The 19279-nt window shown below is 41.7% G+C and overlaps 1 protein-coding gene across 1 annotated transcript in view; it reads left to right on the top strand.

Annotated features, from left to right (window-relative positions):
* CDYL2 (chromodomain Y like 2) overlaps positions 1 to 19279 on the top strand; it is a 167688-nt gene that overhangs the window by 89326 nt on the left and 59083 nt on the right. Inside the window, exon 2 of the mRNA XM_073605542.1 lies at positions 11484 to 12051. Within this exon, the coding sequence (XP_073461643.1) occupies positions 11484 to 12051 (568 nt within the window). The remainder of the gene's footprint in view (positions 1 to 11483; positions 12052 to 19279) is intronic.

Below are 19279 nucleotides of genomic sequence, written 5' to 3'. Positions count from 1 at the left end.
GGGCCGAGTCCAGTAATGTGTCTATGGAGGCAAATGCTGGACTCGGGAGCGCGCCAGCAAGGTAACCCCCAGGGGGTATACAGATGCGAGGAGGAGCCGCGAGCGTTGCCGGGGGACCCCAGAAAACTGCCTCAGTGTGAAAGGGCTCTAAAAGATGAGATAACAATGTGCATTCGTTAAGATGACCGGTCCATAGGTAAGTCTGCCTGAACTTTTTAAATTATACTTTTGAAAAATATATTTAAACAGGAATATACAAGTACAAGAATATAAATTGATATTTTGTGAACTATAGAGTAAAGAGCAAACAAGATAGTTAACCATGTGTTTATATAAAGTACAACTAATATTGTATATTTGTGTAATAAAATGTTCATATATTGGTATCAGTTTGTTTATTATAATGTTATAGATACAGTGGAACCTCGGATTACGAGCATAATCCGTTCCAGGAGGTCCTGAGGTCAGCCAAACTGTCCTCGGCCTTTCCGTGCATTTCCGAACGGCGCCGATCGGTGACTTTCGGCTCTGCTCGGCTCCGGCGCTCCCCACCTCAGGTCAAAAGTGGTACTGCACCGCTTTTGGCCTGAATCTTGCACGTTTTGCGAGACAACCCTTGCAAACCGAGTTAGGATTTTTAGAAATACAGGGTTCGGTTTGCGAAACGCTCGTTAACCACGTTACTCACAAACCGAGGTTCCACTGTAATTATATTCTTAATATTTTAACTCGTAAATTAAATCTTTTATATGTGTAGATAGGAAGGCTGGAAAAGTCTTAAAGAGGTTGTAAACCCTCGTGGTTTTTCACCTTAATGCATTCTATGGCGAAAAACCTTCTGTGCTGCAGCTGCCCTCAGAGCCTCCTTTTTATTATCTGAGCCCGATCAGCGACAGGAACAAGCTCAGCAGCTCCAGCTGCTGTCTCAGGTCCTCATTGGATAGATTGATAGCAGCGGGAGCCATTGGATCCAACTGCTTTCAATCAGATCCAGTGGCACGGGGGGTGGGGCCGAGTCCTGCTGTCTGTGTCAATGGACGCAGCAGCAGGACTCGGGAGCGTGCCCCCAGGGAAAGCTATATAACAAGGACAAACAGCACCAATCTAAGTGCAGCAGTAATTGTAACACATTTAATTAAAAGTAATGCACTTACTCAAAGTAAGATAAAAGCAGGCACATTCTTAATGTCAAATGGACGTCAGGGATCCAAAGACGAGCATCCAGGCAGTGCTGCAGGGTCCTGTTCGGCGGCGCCAGTGGTTTCCGGTGTCCCGGGCTTGAACATGCAGGGCGCAGGAGGAAGTCGTCAATCAGAGGGTTCCTGGTTTCAGTGGGGATGATGCTGTGACGTGCCCCCATGGAAAGCGGCTCTCCGTGGGGGCACTCAATGAACAGGAGGGGCCTGGAGCGCCACCGGGGGACCCCAGAAGAGGAAGATCGGGGCTGCTCTGTGCAAAACCCTTACACAGAGCAGGTAAGTATAACATGTTTGTTTCTTGTTTGTTTTTTTTTTAAATTTACTTTTACACTCACTATAAGGCAAGCGAAGTTTGTCACAGTTTCATTTAATGATAGATAGGTTAAGTGATCATTTCTTCCTGTACTGAAGTATCGATGCCTAGGATTTCAGGATTGGACAATTTATGATGGCTGTTGAGGATATGGTATTTTGATGCACGTTTTGGTTTTGGAAAGGACTTTTCATAGGGGTGCAATTTAATAAGATTTTATAAAAGGACTTTATATTATGTTGTTTTTGCTAGCTGTTAGTTATAATGCCGTGTACACATGACCAGACCTTTCGACAGCAAAGATCCGACGAAACGCATCAACCGGACAATTCGATCGTGTGTGAGCTTCATCGGACCTTTGCTGTCGAAAAATCAGACGGATTTTAGAAATAGAACATGTTTCAAATCTTTCCGACGGACTCGAGTCCAGTCAAAAAATCCGTTCGTCGGTATGCTAGTCTGACGGACAAACAATGACGCAAGGGCAGCTATTGGCTATGAACTTCCTTATTGTAGTCCGGGCGTACGTTATCACATTCGAATTAGTCGGACTTTGGTGTGATCGTGTGTAGGCAAGTCCGTTGCGTATGAACTCCGTCAAAAGTCCATCAAAAAGTCCTTCGGAGTTCAGTCCGTCAAAAAGTCCTTTGGAGTTCAGTCCGCCGAAAGTCCGCTCGTGTGTACACGGCATTAGTGGATTGATTTGTTCATTTTGAATGTTCACCCATTGCTGTGCTTTTATTTTTTTTTATTTTTTTGACTTGGGAATTCCATTTTTGTTTCTAATGTTTATCTTGATGCCTCACATTTTCCATCACTTGCCTTATTTTTGCCTGGCAAGAAGTTTGTTCCTTTAAAATCCAATATTTTTTTTTCCAGTTGGAGACACGTATATTTTGAGCAAATATTTTACTTTAAAAAATTTTAACTTATCACAAGGGTAAGAAAGGCAAGATTTTTTTTTTTTGGCTGTGCTAATATTCTCGTCACACAGGACCTATCAGGATAGAACACCTGATGCTAGGGCCATGAGTGTTTAATGGGTTGAAGAATGTGGATGACCTTTCTTGGAATGAACTTTAAGTTTGTTAAAATATGTAAGACAAAAATCTAAATTACCTTTTATTTAAAAAGTAAAACCAATTAGTGATCTACTAATGACATCCTGCAACGGCCACAGCTGTGTTTAAAAAACTCTGTTAGTTTTGTTCTATTCATTTTCTGCATCAATAAAATAGTTTTATATAAAAGAAGGTGCAGTACAGTTATGTCTGGAAGAAAAACTGAAGCACATGAGTATTTTGCATTCCCCGTCTCAAGATTTTCAGTATTGTGTAGCGTGTACCTTAAACGAATCACCTAGTTATTATTCACGTCACATTGTTTAATTGTAAAAGCCTAATTTTTATGGTTTATGAAATTGTCTGCTTTCTTTTCTATGTGAAAATATTAGTCATCTTAATAGTCATGAACCCCAAAAAAAAAAAATTTCACTCTGCAATTTGACAATCAGAATTTTTTTTTTTTGCAAGCAGTAGCAGTCAGCATTAACTGTCCTTAAACTACGGCCTGCCTACAAGCCAAAAAGCAGTGCACAGTGATGGGAAGAGCTTGTGTGCCAGGGTCGTCTTATGGCAGAGGAAGCCACTATATGTGTATCGGTGTAAAGCGTTCCAATACCCAATGTATCTTGGGCATTACTGGATGATGTTCACTTGTACTTGAAGGAGTCTTCATTGGCATGATTTTATCTGGCCAGTAAAGGAGCAGCGCTGGACATTTGAAGGTTAAAAACCCCTGGGAACTAATGCTGGAGGGGGCTTTACAAATCCCACCGACACCAGATTGGACACAATTGCTCTCATTGACATTAAACATGGGTATACTGTTCCTTCCACTCACACCACCCATAGGACACCATTCCTTCCAATGATTAGCTTATGTTGCTCCCACTTTAAAAAAAAAAATAAAGTATTGCACCACCAATCAGTAGATCGCTGGTGCCATGCAGGTCTCTGTACGGACAAGCAGAGTCACTGACCAGAAGAATCCATGAACTACCACGGCACTCCACAGCGCCGTGGTAGTTCATTGAGAACCACAAGCCAACAGCTGCAAAGGATGTCGGGGCTTGTAGTTCATTCAAGCACATACAGAGTTCTGTGAATGAATGGTGTGGGCGGAGCCCCGCACGGCCACGCTAATTTCAAAAAGTGGCATCTAGTACGGGGAACCTCCCTGTACTGTTGTCACAAGGAGGGGGGGTAATCAGGCAGTGGCTGCAGCATCAACCCAAAAGTGAACTTATCCTTTAGCTCCAACTGCCCATGGCCAATCCACCCAACAGCCTGAAGGACAATAAATTGTCCCTTTTAAGAGGTTTGTGATAAAGATTATATGCAATTAATGGCATTCTAGCAGTTAAAGGATCTCATAAAAAGTCACATGGGATTTTAAGTACTGTAATAACTTTTAGCAGTAAGATGCACATATTACACGTAGAAAATAAAAGCCAAACTGAGCATAGCTGTTTTTTTTCTCCTTTTTTTAATTTTCAGCCTGCCACAACCCCTTTGAATTACATTTCGGGTCAGCATTATATGGTTGTCACATGACTCGTGCTATTGCTGTCATTGTAATAAAGGGTTACATTTTTTTAATATTCTTTGTTCGATAACAGGTTCGTCTGCTTAACCCTTCAGGTAACTGGGTGTGGTGCGATAATTGAGCAACTCATAAAATTATAATAATACAAAAAAATAAATAAATATGTATTACAGATGATAAGCTAGATAAATACAGCATCATCCCCATCCTTCCAGTCCATGGGTGTCCTCAACTCCTGATTATAAGCACCTGGAGTAATGATTTTTTTTTTTTTTTCGTCATATACAGTGCCTTGAAAAAGTATTCATACCCCTTGAAAAATTTCCACATTTTGTTGATGTTACAACGAAAAAAACGTAAATGTATTTTATGTGATAGACATAAAGTGGCACATAATTGTAAAGTGAAAGGAAAATGATAAATGGTTTTCAAATTTTTTTACAAATAAATATGTGAAAAGTGTGGTGTGCATTTGTATTCAGCCCCCCTGAGTCAATACTTTGTAGAACCACCTTTCACTGCAATTACAGCTGCAAATCTTTTTGGGGATGTCTCCTAAGTTTTCTGTCACATATAGCATTTTGCTTTTGGGCCAAAAAAGTTCCATTTTGACCAGATCACCTTCTTCCACATGTTTGCTGTGTCCCCCACATGACTTCTCGCAAAATGCAAAGGGGGACTTCATATGGCTTTCTTTCAACAATGGCTTTCTTCTTGCCACTCCTCCGTAAAGATTTGTGGAGCGCACGACTAATAGTTGTCCCGTGGACAGATTCTCCCATCTGAGCTGTGGATCTCTGCATCTCCATCAGTGTTACCATGGGCCTCTTGGCTGCTTCTCCAATGCTCTCCTTACCAGGCCTGTCAGTTTAGGTGGACAGCCATGTCTTGGTAGGTTTTCAGTTGTGCCATACTCTTTCCATTTTCCGATGATGGATTGTACAGTGCTCCATGTTATCTTCAAAGCTTGGGATATTTCTTCAAACCTAACCCTGCTTTAAACTTCTTCACAACTTTATCCCTGACCTGTCCGGTGTGTTCCTTGGCCTTCATGATGCTGTTTGTTTACTAAGGTTCTCTAACCAACCTCTGAGGGCATCAGAGCATGGCTGCATTTATACTGAGATTAAATTACACATAGGTGGACTCTATTTACTAATTAGGTGACTTCTGAAGGCAATTGGTTCCACTAGATTTTAGTTAGGGGTATCAGAGTAAAGGGGGCTGAATACAAATGCACGCCACACTTTTCAGATATTTATTTGTAAAAAAAAATTAAAAAGCATTTATCATTTTCTTTCCACTTCACAATTATGTGCCACTTTGTGTTGGTCTATCACATAAAATCCCAATAAAATACATTAACGTTTTTGGTTGTAACATGAGAAAATGTGGAAAATTTCAAGGGGTATGAATACTTTTTCAAGGCACTGTATGTTTTCTCAATCTGTGGTAGTAAGTGGCTGCTCAAATTGTTTAGTGCTCACTAAATTTTGCTTGCTACCTTTTGATTCTAGGCGTTTGTATGCAGGCCGTTTATTCTTGTCTGTTAAATTATTTTAAAGAGGAACTGCAGTCTGCTCACATAATTTAGAATAAAAACATCTTTGCCAGTCTGAAGCTTCACTCCAACCACTTTGCATATTATTTTGTATATACTGTCATCTATATATATATATTATAGATAGATAGATAGATAGATAGATAGATAGATAGATAGATAGATAGATAGATAGCTATACATACACTGTGATTCTGTACTTGCCAAATATGCTGCAGAAATCTCCCTCCACTAAGTCCGGCTGCAACCATTTTAACTGTGGGCAGCTGAAGCTGCTGCCTGTTCACTTCCTGGATTTAGACAGACACACAGAGGCACACCTCCAGCTCTGCATCCCTGCAGCTCACATTGGCCCTTTTATGACTCATCCCTCCTCCCTTCCTGGCAAACTCTCACGAGAGAGAGAGGGAGCTATGAATGATGTCATAAGCCTAGGCTTTTTACCAGACAAGAAACAGGAAGTGGGCTGTATAAGGTATTTAGTGGCAGAAAAAAATGTTTTACTATCCAAAGTTAAAACAACAAGGGCAGAAGATTTAATGATGGAAAGTTGAAAAAAATGACTGAAGGTCTGCTTTAATCGTTGTATATTTATTTTGTGGGTTTGGTAGACTGTGAAACAGTGATGAATATGTTGATACTGTATAAATATAAAGTAATAATGGTAATGTGTGAACTCTGCACACACAGAATGCCATATGTCTGTGAAGATTCAATTGACACAGTAGCTAAACATAGCAAGGATGCTGTGAAATGCATCTTTTCTACTTTGCACAATGAGTACTTGTAGTACAAGTATAATAATGCAGAACGGGTAAGGTAATGAATTTACAAAGGTCATTTATCTAAAGTATTTACATGGATCTCCTCTGGATGCTCCCTTTTTCTCTGTGCCTATATGTGTAACAATTACCATGATATGAGATCATGAACTCTTTCAGGGGCATTGTATTACATAAATGTTTTTGTTTTTTTTTTTTCAAGTTCAATGTTAAAAAAAAATGATCCTTTTGGTTGCAAACTGGCTAAAAAATTCTAATAGAAATAGCAAAAAATAGAAATAGCAAAAAACTATAAGCCCACAATACTGTACCAAATGCTATCAGTCCAGAATGATAAAAAGAATTAAGCTAATGATTGTCAAAGCAACAAATCCTTAGTTTCCTGTGAATCAGTTCCTGCAGGCTCTTCCTGTAGACCTGGGTTGGTCATAGCTAGCACACAGAAGACAAAAGTGGACAGGAGCTCAGGATCGGATTAAAAAACTGTGTATTTATATTAAAACAATAGCAAACTCATATTTAGACAGCTAGATGTCAGTATAGTTAAGTCCCAAGACTCATCAGTGCCGGCTGAGACCTGCTCTATATACAACTCCATGCTGCTGTGTTATCTGCTGGCTGGATCGTATATTGGGTTGGAGGGGGCGGCAACGCGTTTTAAAGGAGTTCCCCTTTGTCAAGCCCTTGCTAAGACAATATCGGCCTTTTCCAGAAACTGGAGTGGCTCTGCCAAGTCATCTGATAGCAAGCAATAGGCCATTATCAGCCAATTCTGGGTCACAGGAGAGCACTGTGACCCACAAGAGAAGTATGGCTAAAACATCTTTGGTAACATTATAAGACAGATCCTAAACTGTGGCCTGCTGCTTGCAATTAACTGGCCCTTGGGGCACTATTGCTCCCACGGACACCACTGATACGGCTCTTTTCCTCCCCCTGATATATACACTGTGGCATTATTCTTTGCACTGACATCAACAGTGGGACATTATTCCTCCCCCCATGAGTCACAGCCACTAGGTTATTTTTTACTCACATTAACCACTGAGCCTGGGGCATTGTTTACACCCACGCATGCTTGGGGCCCTTTCTACTTCCACTGGCCATAGTCTGCCCCCTGACCTGGCCCCGCCCCCTCTCTCCCCTGATTGGCTGACTGACTTTGACAGCCGTGGGAGTCAATGGCGCCACTGCTCTGTCTCAGCCAATCAGGAGGAGTGTCCTGGATGGCTGAGGGGATTGTGGACATCGCTGGAAAGAAAAGGAGCTCAGGTAGGTAATAAGGGGGGTGCTGGGGGGGCTGCTACACACAGAAGATTTTTTTTATTTTAATGCATACAATGCATTAAGATAAAAAAAAACCTTCTGCCTTTACAACCATTTTAATGATGGTGAACCGGCTCTTTGTTTTAGAAAGTTTGACACACACTGGCCTTGTCCCTTTCTTTGCCATGTATTCTGACCATTTATTTTGGATGGGCTTTATGATAATCTTGCCGTTTGGATCTTGGTGAGGTGTAATACAATTTATTCATGATACATCCTGCTTAATGCCACAGTCTATTGTTTGTGAAATAGAACTGAGCATCTATGATTTCTGCATCTCCCTTATATTTGCATCTCAGTTCCTGATTCTAGGACTCTATTGTGATTGGGATTGATTTATTCTCTTGCCAGGGTGCAGTGAGAGTTATTGCTAACCATAGCTAGATGCATTAGTGGTGTTATACTACAATTTATGTTACTATCACAGAGTATATATTTCAGGGTTTGGAGGATACTCTGGCCTCACAATGAATTTGTCCAAATCTGCTGCCACTTGATGGCACAGTTAATTCATTACTTTTCTTCTTTTGTCTGGTCCAAGTTACTTTCTTCAAATACCTGGGCATGGTGTCACTCTCACTGATTGTGTCACTAACAATATTATGCTGATTGTGCAAGACCATTATGGCCGAAACGCGTTAACATCTGCTGTACACAGTCATCTTTTATGGAGATACAATAAATCTGGACTGATTTAAGAGCATGTTTGAAGTTGAGGATTGTCTTTCATCTATGGTGATCACTGTCACTGATTATTTCACTAACAATGTTATGCTCCTATTACTACGCTTTCAAGATAAAGTTAACATTTGGAATAGTCTGTGGTTATCCTTGATTATGCTCCAACTACTATATTTCCTACAAAATACTCCAAGGGTCGTGCCTTTGTGGATTTTTCATATAGTTTTTTATTCAATTTTTTTTTTCTATTTTTAGAACATTGTTGTAGAGGGATGGGTCACCCAAGTTCAAGCTTAAACAACTACAAGGCCCCCAAAGATAGTGCAAGAATGTTGCCCTGTCCAACCCTTGGGTGTACTATTTAGTGGCCCAACTGGAGCATATGCGCGGTGGTCTGCAGGATCCCTCAGCTGAACCCCATTCCTCTGTGGATTCCACACTGCCCGTGATCTTGATTTTATATGCTCTCCAGACCTTCCTGGGGGTTTAGAATATCTTCACTTTTGCAAATCTAACAAATTATATCTGACATGTATTTTAATGCGCAAGATCTGGACTAAAGCTACACAACTATAGGGTATAAGGTTTTACCAGTTATGCCCCTATTTGGTGCAATCAGGCCTTCCCCAAGCTATTCAAACTGCAGTATGTTTCCAAATGCAAAAGTTAGGGTCCTACTCATCTATGCCACGTTTTCAATGATGGTGCTATGGTCGCCTTCTCTGATTACAATCTAGATTCTACCTCCTAAACTCCATGCCTTTTTATTATTTGCAACTTAAACATGTGGTGGCAGCTCAGGATCCATCTGGGGACTGGCATCTATCTCCCACTCCCATCTATAGCTCAATGAAAAATACCAGTACAACTAAGAGATTTATATCACACTGCTATGTGATGCTCCCGACATCCTATTTTAGAGGATTATCCCCGTAAAGTATCCTGGAGGGATGGGAGAGGGATGTAGGCACGCTTGAAGAGAACCAATAGGAAGATGCTCTGAAATCTGTTCAGCTGAGCTCCTTGAATGTAAGGCAAAGACTTTCCCAATAATTTTTCCAAGCTCACTGTACTCCCTCTAAACTACATAAAATAGGGCTTTTAACACCCCCGCCCCCCCCTCCGTAGTAAGTACCTTGGGGGCCATGGTGACCTTTTACACATGCTTTGGTGTTGCCCAAAGCTTCACAGATGCTGTTTTTTTTTCAAACTGATGTAAAATTAGATCCAAGCTATGTCTTGGGTATCCTAGATAAATATATGATAACTGACTATACTAAAGTGTCTGTTTCTAGAGCTCAATTCCAAGCCAGGAAGCTTATACTACAATATTGGAAATCTGAGCAACCACCAAACGTTCAAGAATGGATTAACTATATGGGCCCTACGCTTTGCCTAGATTGTGTAATTTTCCAACATAGGGGTAACTTGCTAAATTTCAAAAAGTGTGGGATAACTGGTTGGCCACACCTGACCTGTCGCCTTGTAATAGGCAGGATTCTATGATAAATTTGGCACTCCAATTGTGTTGTATACTGTAGTTTACACCTATCTATATAGGGCCTCTTGTATGCTTTTTTGATTATTTGATTATTTTCTTGCTCTACCTTTTAGTGTAAGCCAAGATGTGCCTGCAATGAAGGCTCTTTGCATGTGATGATTACTTATCTATCCATTGTTGTACACTTGGTCTGGAAACCTTCAATTAACCTTATGTAATTTGAAAAAAGTATGTGTTCATTTTACTGTATAATGATTATTTATGTGAAGAAGGCAAGACCCCTTTTTTGTAAGTGAGAGCCTACATTACTGGCTTTGACTTGTGCTGAGATATGAGGATTGAGCTTTACTTCAGGATCTTTTTGAGTTTGCTTTATTGGTAGACTGCCTTAAGAGTGTTTAGTCTCTGGAGGAACTTTGACCAAATATAGACATTGATTATAGCCCCTGTGGTATATCATGTGAATTTACACAATTGCAGGATTGCTTTAAGAGTGCTTGGTCTTTGGAAGAATGTTCACCAAGTATTGGTGATCCTATTGAGTCTTTTTTGCTCATCATTAAGATGTCCTGCATGTCTAATACTATGGACTACATTGCTCTGCTGGATTAACCTTAAATTCTAGAGGCTGTGCTTATTCCTTTACAAAAACACTACATTATTATACTGAAGTAGGGATCCTGCTCTATAGTTATATCTAATACTTAGAGGCATTTCTTTGATGCACTATTTGAGTTATATTCATATTTCATACTTTACCTTTCTGTAGTATGTTATAGAGTTGCAACTCTATATTTAATACATATATAATACATATATATCGATAGTGGTCACAGTGATATGTGGCTATTGTGTTGTTTATGTTTTAAAAATGAAAAAGCATGATCCTATAGGGCAGTGGTCTCCAAACTGTGGCCCGGGGGCTGGATGTGGCCGTTTGCTTTCCTTTATCTGGTCCTTGGGGCACTTTTCCTTCCACTGATTTAATAAACTATTCCTCCCACTGACACCAACAATGGGGCAGAATTTCTGTTACTAACATCAGCAATGGGGCACTATTTCTCCCATTGACACCAACAATGCGGCACTATTCCACCCAATTGACAACAAGATTGAGCACTATTCCACTCACTGACACCAACGATGGGGCACTGTGCCTCCCCCGAATGCCAAAGATGCACTGTTTAATCCCACTGATGCCAGGACAATTTCTACTCCCCATGGCCACAGTCCAGCTCCTCAAAGTCTGAAGGACAGTAAACTGGCCCTTTTGTTTAGAAAGTTTGGAGACCCCTGCTCTAGGAAAGAATTAAAATAAAGTTGTAGTTTTGGATTTTTTTTGTTTAACATATTTTTCTATTGATTAATGTATATTTTGGTAAAACACCCAAGGCTTTTATCTATTTGGTTGATGCTATGAACAAATACTTTAAAATATTAAATATTGTCATTTTACGCCATTCTTTAAAACTTTCTGAAAAGAACCAATACTAACTGTCATGTTTCTTATTAGGTTGAAAGGATTGTTGACAAAAGAAAGAGCAAAAAAGGGAAGTGGGAATACCTAATACGATGGAAAGGTTACGGGAGCAGTGAAGACACTTGGGAACCCGACCACCACCTACTACACTGTGAGGAGTTTATCGATGAATTTAATGGACTGCACTTGGGCAGAGACAGGCGAGCCAAAGCCGGCAAGCAGGCAGTGGCTTCAAAGCTCCTAAGGGGGTCTTCTGTTGACAAAATAGCGCACAGGTCTACTTTCTCTGGCAAAGGACGGGGGGCCGCACAGAAAAGGAGGAGAATACACGCACTCCAAAAGCAGAAGAAGGTATGCACAGCCAAATATAACCCTGGGGACAGATCGACAAAGACTTTAACCTACAGAACTACTCCTAGTGGACTGCAAATAATGCCACTGATCAAACCCCTGGAGAACGGGGACCCTAATACTCATACAGAGGACAAGCACTTTGAAAATGGATCAGAGCAGGGCAAAAATGACCTTGAGGATGACAAAGGCACACAAGGTCTACAAAGTGGACTGGAGGACTGTGATTCACCCATAGTCAATGGATTAGGTATGTGGCTGGTTTGGATAATTAGAAAAGTGAGCTGAAAACTGTTCGGTAATAAAGAGGTAGGTAGGAGATTTTTGAAGCATTTAGGATACCTTGGACGGGTGACATGAAGCCTTGCTTTCGTTGTTAAAGTGGTTTTAAAGTCAGATTAGGATTGCTGCCAGCCCCTCTGTTATGCTACCACTGACATCAGCCGGAAGGTCAGCTGACCGCTGTGCTGTACTCTTATCCCCTCCCGATGTAGCCCTTAGATCAGGGGAGGAGAGCTGCGGGAGGTCACGTGACCGCACAGAAGCGATCTGAAAGAAGGTATTTAGCAGCATTATTTTAAACAAACATTTACACTGTATAGTATACTTTGGTATCACAGGGTAGGGGAGGGGAGGAGATCACTCACTCACACACACACACACAAGAGCTGACAGGCAGAAAGGGAGAGAAGAGAGACTGCAGGATGACAGTAGCGCATAAACCGACCACGGTATCATGGCTCAGCAGCCATGATTACCGTTGTCAGTTTACATAGGGGGACACGGGAACAGGCAGGATCAATCAGGTTTTTTACAGCATAGAAAGGTACAGACGGCACAAGCACTATGCTGTTTAACCTGCTTTAAAGGAACAAGATTTTATTTTTTTTTTTTTAGGGTTACAACCTCTTTAACTAAGCCCCACCTACCATGCCCTTATAGCAAACCTGCAGGGTAAAGCAGTATGTTTGATTGAATCCCTCACCCCTCACAAGCAGCACATAATCACCTTTCCATTACTCCCCTGCTGCTCCATTTAGCTGCTGGGAGCAAAGAATTTACCTTGTGCTTCCAAGTAGGGAAGAGAATGTGGCTCATGGGTTGTGACAGTGCTGGACAAATCACAAGGGACACCATTCCATGGGAAGAGTTCTGAGAATGCTAGTTCCGTAGTTGTCATGCTGATCATCTGTCATAAATACTTTACAAGCATGTAGCAAGTGATATCTGACTGACGTAAGAAATTTCGAGTTTACATACAGTACTTTATTAAGCGATTAGGTCAGCAGGACAGGCAGTGGAAGTCTCCATATTTGCCATTGCAGCAGACCTTAAGGGGGATATACATCCTTTAAAATGTATATAAAGCAATTGCTTCTTTTTTTTTTTCTTTTTTTAGTTTAGAGCAGAGTTGGGAATGGTTATAATCTCTGTAATTTTTTTTTTTTTTTGGCTGTCTGTGGCTTGTGACATGAAAGAAAATCTCAAAGTGAGGGGAATTTCTGTCTGACAGTTGGCACCATTTGGTAAATTGTCATCGCTTTCTGATAGTCACCAGGACTAATACAGAGTGTGAAAGGCGTTCTAATTCTTCCAAAATAAGTTTTGGCTATAAAAACACATTTTTTAATGGACACATAGCTGGATTAGATAGTGTTTTGAATCTCCTTGGAATTCAGTGTTCAAAAATGTTGAGTGGTGCTAATGACAGTTGTGCTGCTCACACCTAAATCTTCCACTACCTAGCTTGCTAAAGCTGCCGTGGTAACAAGGAACAAGTATGGATGAGTAGGCCTTAAAGTATAACTGTCTCCAGGCTTAGAAATTTCAACCATTTGCGTTTTCTTAACAAGTAGTAGATGAGCTTTAAAAGAAGTCTTCATTAACCTTGGTATCTGCCAGCACTGTGGAGTCATTATCCTTAAATTTACCACAGAAACACTGAACTGATTGTTTAAGACAGCTCCGCACCTCCTGTCCCCTGTTCCTACAGTGCACTTAATTTCTAATATAAATGCAGGACAGGAGCCCTCGGAGTGGGAGCAGGGTGAACTGCTGAGATTAATTGGAAGGGTTGTAGTGATTTTGATGTTATATTTGAGATTTAATTGCTCTACAACTACAGAGGTCGGTCACTGAGGGCTTTTTTTAAAGCCAATGCACTGCATTTTAGGAAGACAAATGACCCTTATTGTTTGAACACCAGTATGTGGAGAAGTTCAGAAGACTGGTCACCCAGCACACAACTAAGCATCTCGTGTGACCAATCTCCTAAACAGGACATTGTGCCACTTTAACAGTTAGTAGGCAGCATTAAAGTGGTTCTAAAGTCTAAGTGCTTTTTTTACTTTAATGCATGCTCTGCATTAAGCTAAAAATCTACCCATTACTTGTTCTTCCCCCTCATCCCAAAACACTTACCTGGCTCCTCTCACAATCCAGTGCTATCCCAGCTGCAGCATTGCGCTCCTCTCTTTCTGGCCTCACAGAAGACACTGAGGGCAGTGGAAGCCATACGACTCCACACACACAGCCCGGATTGGGAGTGTGCCCGCATGCCCGTTAATGGGTGCCTTCATGCTGAGGGGGCACTCGGAGGAGAGGCGGAGTGGACAGTACTGGCAGGGGAGGGCTAACGAGGAGGTAAGGGGCCGCTGTGTGCAACATTGTTGCACAGAACAGGTCAGCATAACATCTTTATTTTAGTTCTCTCCTGCGTGACCAGTTGGGTTCTCCGATAACCAACAGGAGTTGATTTTGTGCACTGGTGCTCTACATAATGTCAGGATGAAATACTGAAGTACTGACCAGATAGACACTGCTCTGTATATGCTGCCAACATTTAGAAATGACACACATGATGAAGTCTGTCACGAACATTAACACAGCAGTTTTTGTTTTTCTAAACCACCTAGTCTCATAATTCTAGTTCCTTCCAGTAGACTAGATTCCATCTTTTTCCACTTCCTGTAAAAGGTTAAACTTTCTAGCCAAAGTGGCAGTTACAGAGTTTGCACAAACCATGTTACACTGGTCATGGTGCTCATAACGGTCAATTTTTATTGCTATGATTTAAAGCTGGACTAAACCAATCAATTTAATGGTTTCAAAAACAGTTACATTACTGGCAGGTGTAGCATCACATATGGCGACCCATCACATTTGGCTACCCGCTGGACTGCGCATGCGCGACGCTGCCACATGCGTTCTAACACTGTGGCGATCTGCTCTTGCGCAGAATTTTGTGGCCACACGCCTGAGTCCAGGTTCAAGCCCCACCATCCAAGTGGACATAGAGTTAGATTATAATTATGCTGAGCAAGGCCGTTCCCGAAGCGTGGCGAGCGAAGCAAGCCTGCGAAGGGGCCCTGTGGCAAAGTGGTCTTACAACAGTGTTGGAACGCATATGGCGGCGTCGCGCATGCGCACTCCAGCGGGTAGCAACACATTCTCGCAACCAAACTGTCAAACCATCAAATGACTAGTGTCATAACTGATGACATGTGAATTTTAGTAAATCAACTCCAAGATGTAAATGCATATCTGCCTGTTCAGTGTTCTTCAGAATGTACAATGAGCTGCACATGCACAACTCAAGGTACATTCTCAGCATGGTACCTTAGTGCCAAGATCAATAGACTCCTGCACCCTTATCCTGCGCTGGCCCATCAAGACAGCCAAAGACTAAGGATGAGCTCCGGCGTGTTCACACACTCCATGTGTAGAGCCCGCCAGGAAGTCAGCGCTGCGCTAATCACAGGCAGTGAGACGTTTTCCCGATGTGTGGCTCCAGAGATCGGGAAATGTCTCACTGCCTGTGATTAGCACGATGCAGTGCCGACTTCCTGGCGGGCTCTACACATGGAGTGTGCGAACACGCTGGAGCTCATCCTTACCAAAGACACAATCCCTGAAACTAGTCGGGGAAAAGATGTTGGCCCCAGTTCCACTTTAAGAGCACTTTCACACTGAGGCGGTAGTGGTAAAGCGCTGCTAGTTTTAGCTGCACTTTACCGCTCTTTTAGCAGCACTTTGCCTCTGCTAGCCACCCGAAGGGTTTAAAAGCGCCCGCAATGGGCAGGGCAGTTTAGGAGCGGTGTATACACCACTCCCGAACCACCCCAAAGATGCTACTTGCAGGAGTTTTTTGTTTTTTCTCGTCCTGCAAGCACACCGCTCCATTGTGAAAGCACTCGGGCTTTCACACTGGAGTGACAGGAGAGGCGCTTTACAGGCGCTATTTTTAGCGCTAAAACACCTGTAAAGCGCCTCAGTGTGAAAATGGCCTAAGTGGGAAAAATGATGGATCTACTTTTAGGATAAACGGGTAATGAAACTGTTAATGGGGTCTATGTCATGTTATTTTTGTGTTTGCCCATAGTTACACTTTAAGGTTTCGTTTAATACTTGTTTCCCATATTCCCATTGATGTAAATGTAAGTACAGCATTCTTGTAAGATTCAGAGATCTTTAATTATACTCTGCATCACATAATGACTGTTTCAGTTGCTAAGTGCACATGGCAGTTTGAGAAACAGGCTGTGCAATACCCTGATAAGGGAAAGGATAGCAACCACAGTTCAGTTACCAAGAATGGTTCTAGGAAAACCTGTTTAAACCTAATAAGAAAAAACAAAAACTTGCACACAAACTAACAATTTTTTGCAAGCTAAGCAAAACAAAGTGATTTATATAAGCCAAAGAGAAGATCTGTCCAAAACAGATTTTGTTAAATAATGTAATATATTGCTGCTTCCCAGTCCTTAGCTATGATGGTTGTATTAGTTTTCCTTTTTTTCAGCCCTTTTTTTTTTTTTTTTTTCCTTTATTCTTATTTTTTCTGCCTGTCGCACACTTCCTATACTAGGATGACTACTCCGATTCACTGTACTGGATCTATGGAGTAGAGTTGTCACTCTAGGATAGGAAGTGTTTTAGGACTACAGAACACCTCTCTCACATCATGGCCATTACATAGGGCAGAGGTATCTAGTTCACAGTGCGATAACACTGCTTGCAATAATACAGAAAGTTAAAGGATAAGTTCACTTTTTAGAAAAAAAATGTGCATTTTTTTTGGAGTCTGTAAAGCATTGCACCAGCGATCACCAGATCGCTGGTGCCATGCAGGTCTCCTGCAGACATAGTTACATAGTTAGTAAGGTTGAATAAAGACACCAGTCCATCCAGTTCAACCGGAGTGAGTTTGGGTGTGTGTCTACAATTATCCCTATTTATTTAAGGTACCCATATAGCACTGTCAAGTTACGCAGCGCTCCACACATACATCGCACGCTCACATCGGTCCCTACCCTTAAGGAGCCCACAATCCAAAGGTCCCCAACTCACATTCATATACTAGGGCCAATTTTGGACAGAAGCCAATTTACCTACCAGCATGTCTTTGGAGTGTGGGAGGAAACCGGAGTACCCGGAGGAAACCCACGCAGGCACAGGGAGAACATGCAAACTCCAGGCAGGTAGTGTCGTGGTTGGGATTTGAACCAGCGACCCTTTTTACTGTTAGGTGAGAGTGCTACCCACTACACCACTGTGCCGCCACTAGACCTGTCAGTGTATCTGTGTGCCTGTATATCCCGTATGGGCAAGCAGATAAGAGTCTGACAGGAAGGCTCAATGAACTACCATGGTGCGCCATGGTAGTTCATTGAGAATTAGAAGTCAACAGCTACAAAGGATGTCCCGCATGGGCGTGCTGATTTCAAAAAGTGACAGCTAGTATGGGAAACTTCTCCCTGTACTGCTGTCACAGGGGGGATGCACATCAGCTGCAGCATTGGGAACATGTTACACGTTCCACCTTAAAAACGGATGGATGTAACGTATTCCCAAAGGTGAACTTATCCTTTAAAGTAGAACCACAGGCATTTTTTTTTTCATTTTGGATAGAGGAATAGAGGGTTATAATCCCCCGACAGATTTATTTTCGCCATCTGTGTCCCATTGCAGAAATTTCTCCTGTCCCATAGCCAAGCAGGAAGTGAGAGGAATTCCCAGAAATTTAAGGGAATTTTTTGGGGACCCCCAGGTCACCAGAACCAATGTCCCCATTGGAAGATTTAATCTCTATTAATTTTCTGGGGACAACCCAAAATTTTGGATTTTCTTTTACTTTTGCTTTCATACTTTCACAATGATAATGGTAAACAGGACAAATATAGAGGGCACAGACAGCAATAAAAAAATTAAAAAACTGACAGGTGCTCTAATCCCCCTCCACTCCATCAACTAAAAGAAAAGTTTTGCCTTTAGTTACACTTTAAACATTCACTAGTAGGGTTGCTCCAATACTGCTATCGCTGCTGATGAGTAGTCATGAAAATGCTTTGATACCCAAAACCGACACCTTTGCAGTGCAATTTGAACAGGAATGCGGTGTCATAGTGATTTCAGCCTGGGTTCACACAGGAGCGGTGGGGAGACCCACATGTGATTCGGACAGGAATCGCACCGCATTCCTGTTCAAGTCGAATGCGCTTCTTTGCAGTGCGATTTGAGCCCATACATATTGTATGGGCTCAAATCGCACCGCAAAGGTATCAGTACTCGGTATTGGCGAGTAATTGACCGAAAATATCGGTACTTGTACTCACCGGTAAAAAGAGCAGTATTGGTACAACCCAACTCACTGGGTTTCTGAAAGAATTTGTGATGCTCAGCTTTCCTAGGTTCCTAAAATAAGGCCAAGTGATGTCACATCATCTGGTGACCAGAATCCAGGGGGTAAGGTGACCAACTATTACTTTGCTTGTTGTTGTTGTTGTTATTTTGTCTATAATTCTACTTTAAACTGAAGGTTCAATTGGGCTTTACATTTTTAATTAAGTGTTCTTGCATAGCAAGACCACTTACTGTTATCTCACATATATATTATTCTTATTATTATAGCCAAATTTACCACCCTAACTCCTCCCACAGTTTTTACACTACATAGACAAGTAATATACCGAAACGTGCGGATTGTTCCCGAATGGTGTGCTATTACTTTGTGGAACGTTTCGCCGAATGGTTCACGAAATATCGTCGTTTTTGCAGCGAAATTGGTCCCATAGGAATGAATGGGGAAACTAGAGTGGGAGATGACAAAAGCTGGAAAATCAGAACATGATTTCTAAACTGCCGCCACTCCCTCATTTTCAAGCCCACCTACACAAATCTTATATCAAAACGTTCAGCTATCCCTGCTGCCACTAAACATGTCCACGGCTAAGCCATAGTCCTGATAGTTTTCACAATATGACCATTTGTTTGCAACTCACGCCGTCCATTGACATTCATTGAAACTACACTCTAGCCCCTTCAAATTTGAAGGGCAATTTCTAAACTGCGACCGTGCCTTCATTTTTAATATTTCAGAGACATACTATATATCAAAAGCTAGGTCTGGGTCTTGTGATTCTCACAATATAAAGATCTTCGCTGTAGGATGTATAGTTTTTAAAATACGGCCATTTGTT

Source organism: Aquarana catesbeiana, linkage group LG11 (assembly GCF_042186555.1).
Source record: "Aquarana catesbeiana isolate 2022-GZ linkage group LG11, ASM4218655v1, whole genome shotgun sequence".
In the NCBI taxonomy this organism is placed as follows: domain Eukaryota; kingdom Metazoa; phylum Chordata; class Amphibia; order Anura; family Ranidae; genus Aquarana; species Aquarana catesbeiana.
Note: the sequence above shows the minus strand (reverse complement) of the source record. Positions and strands in the feature narration are given on the sequence as shown.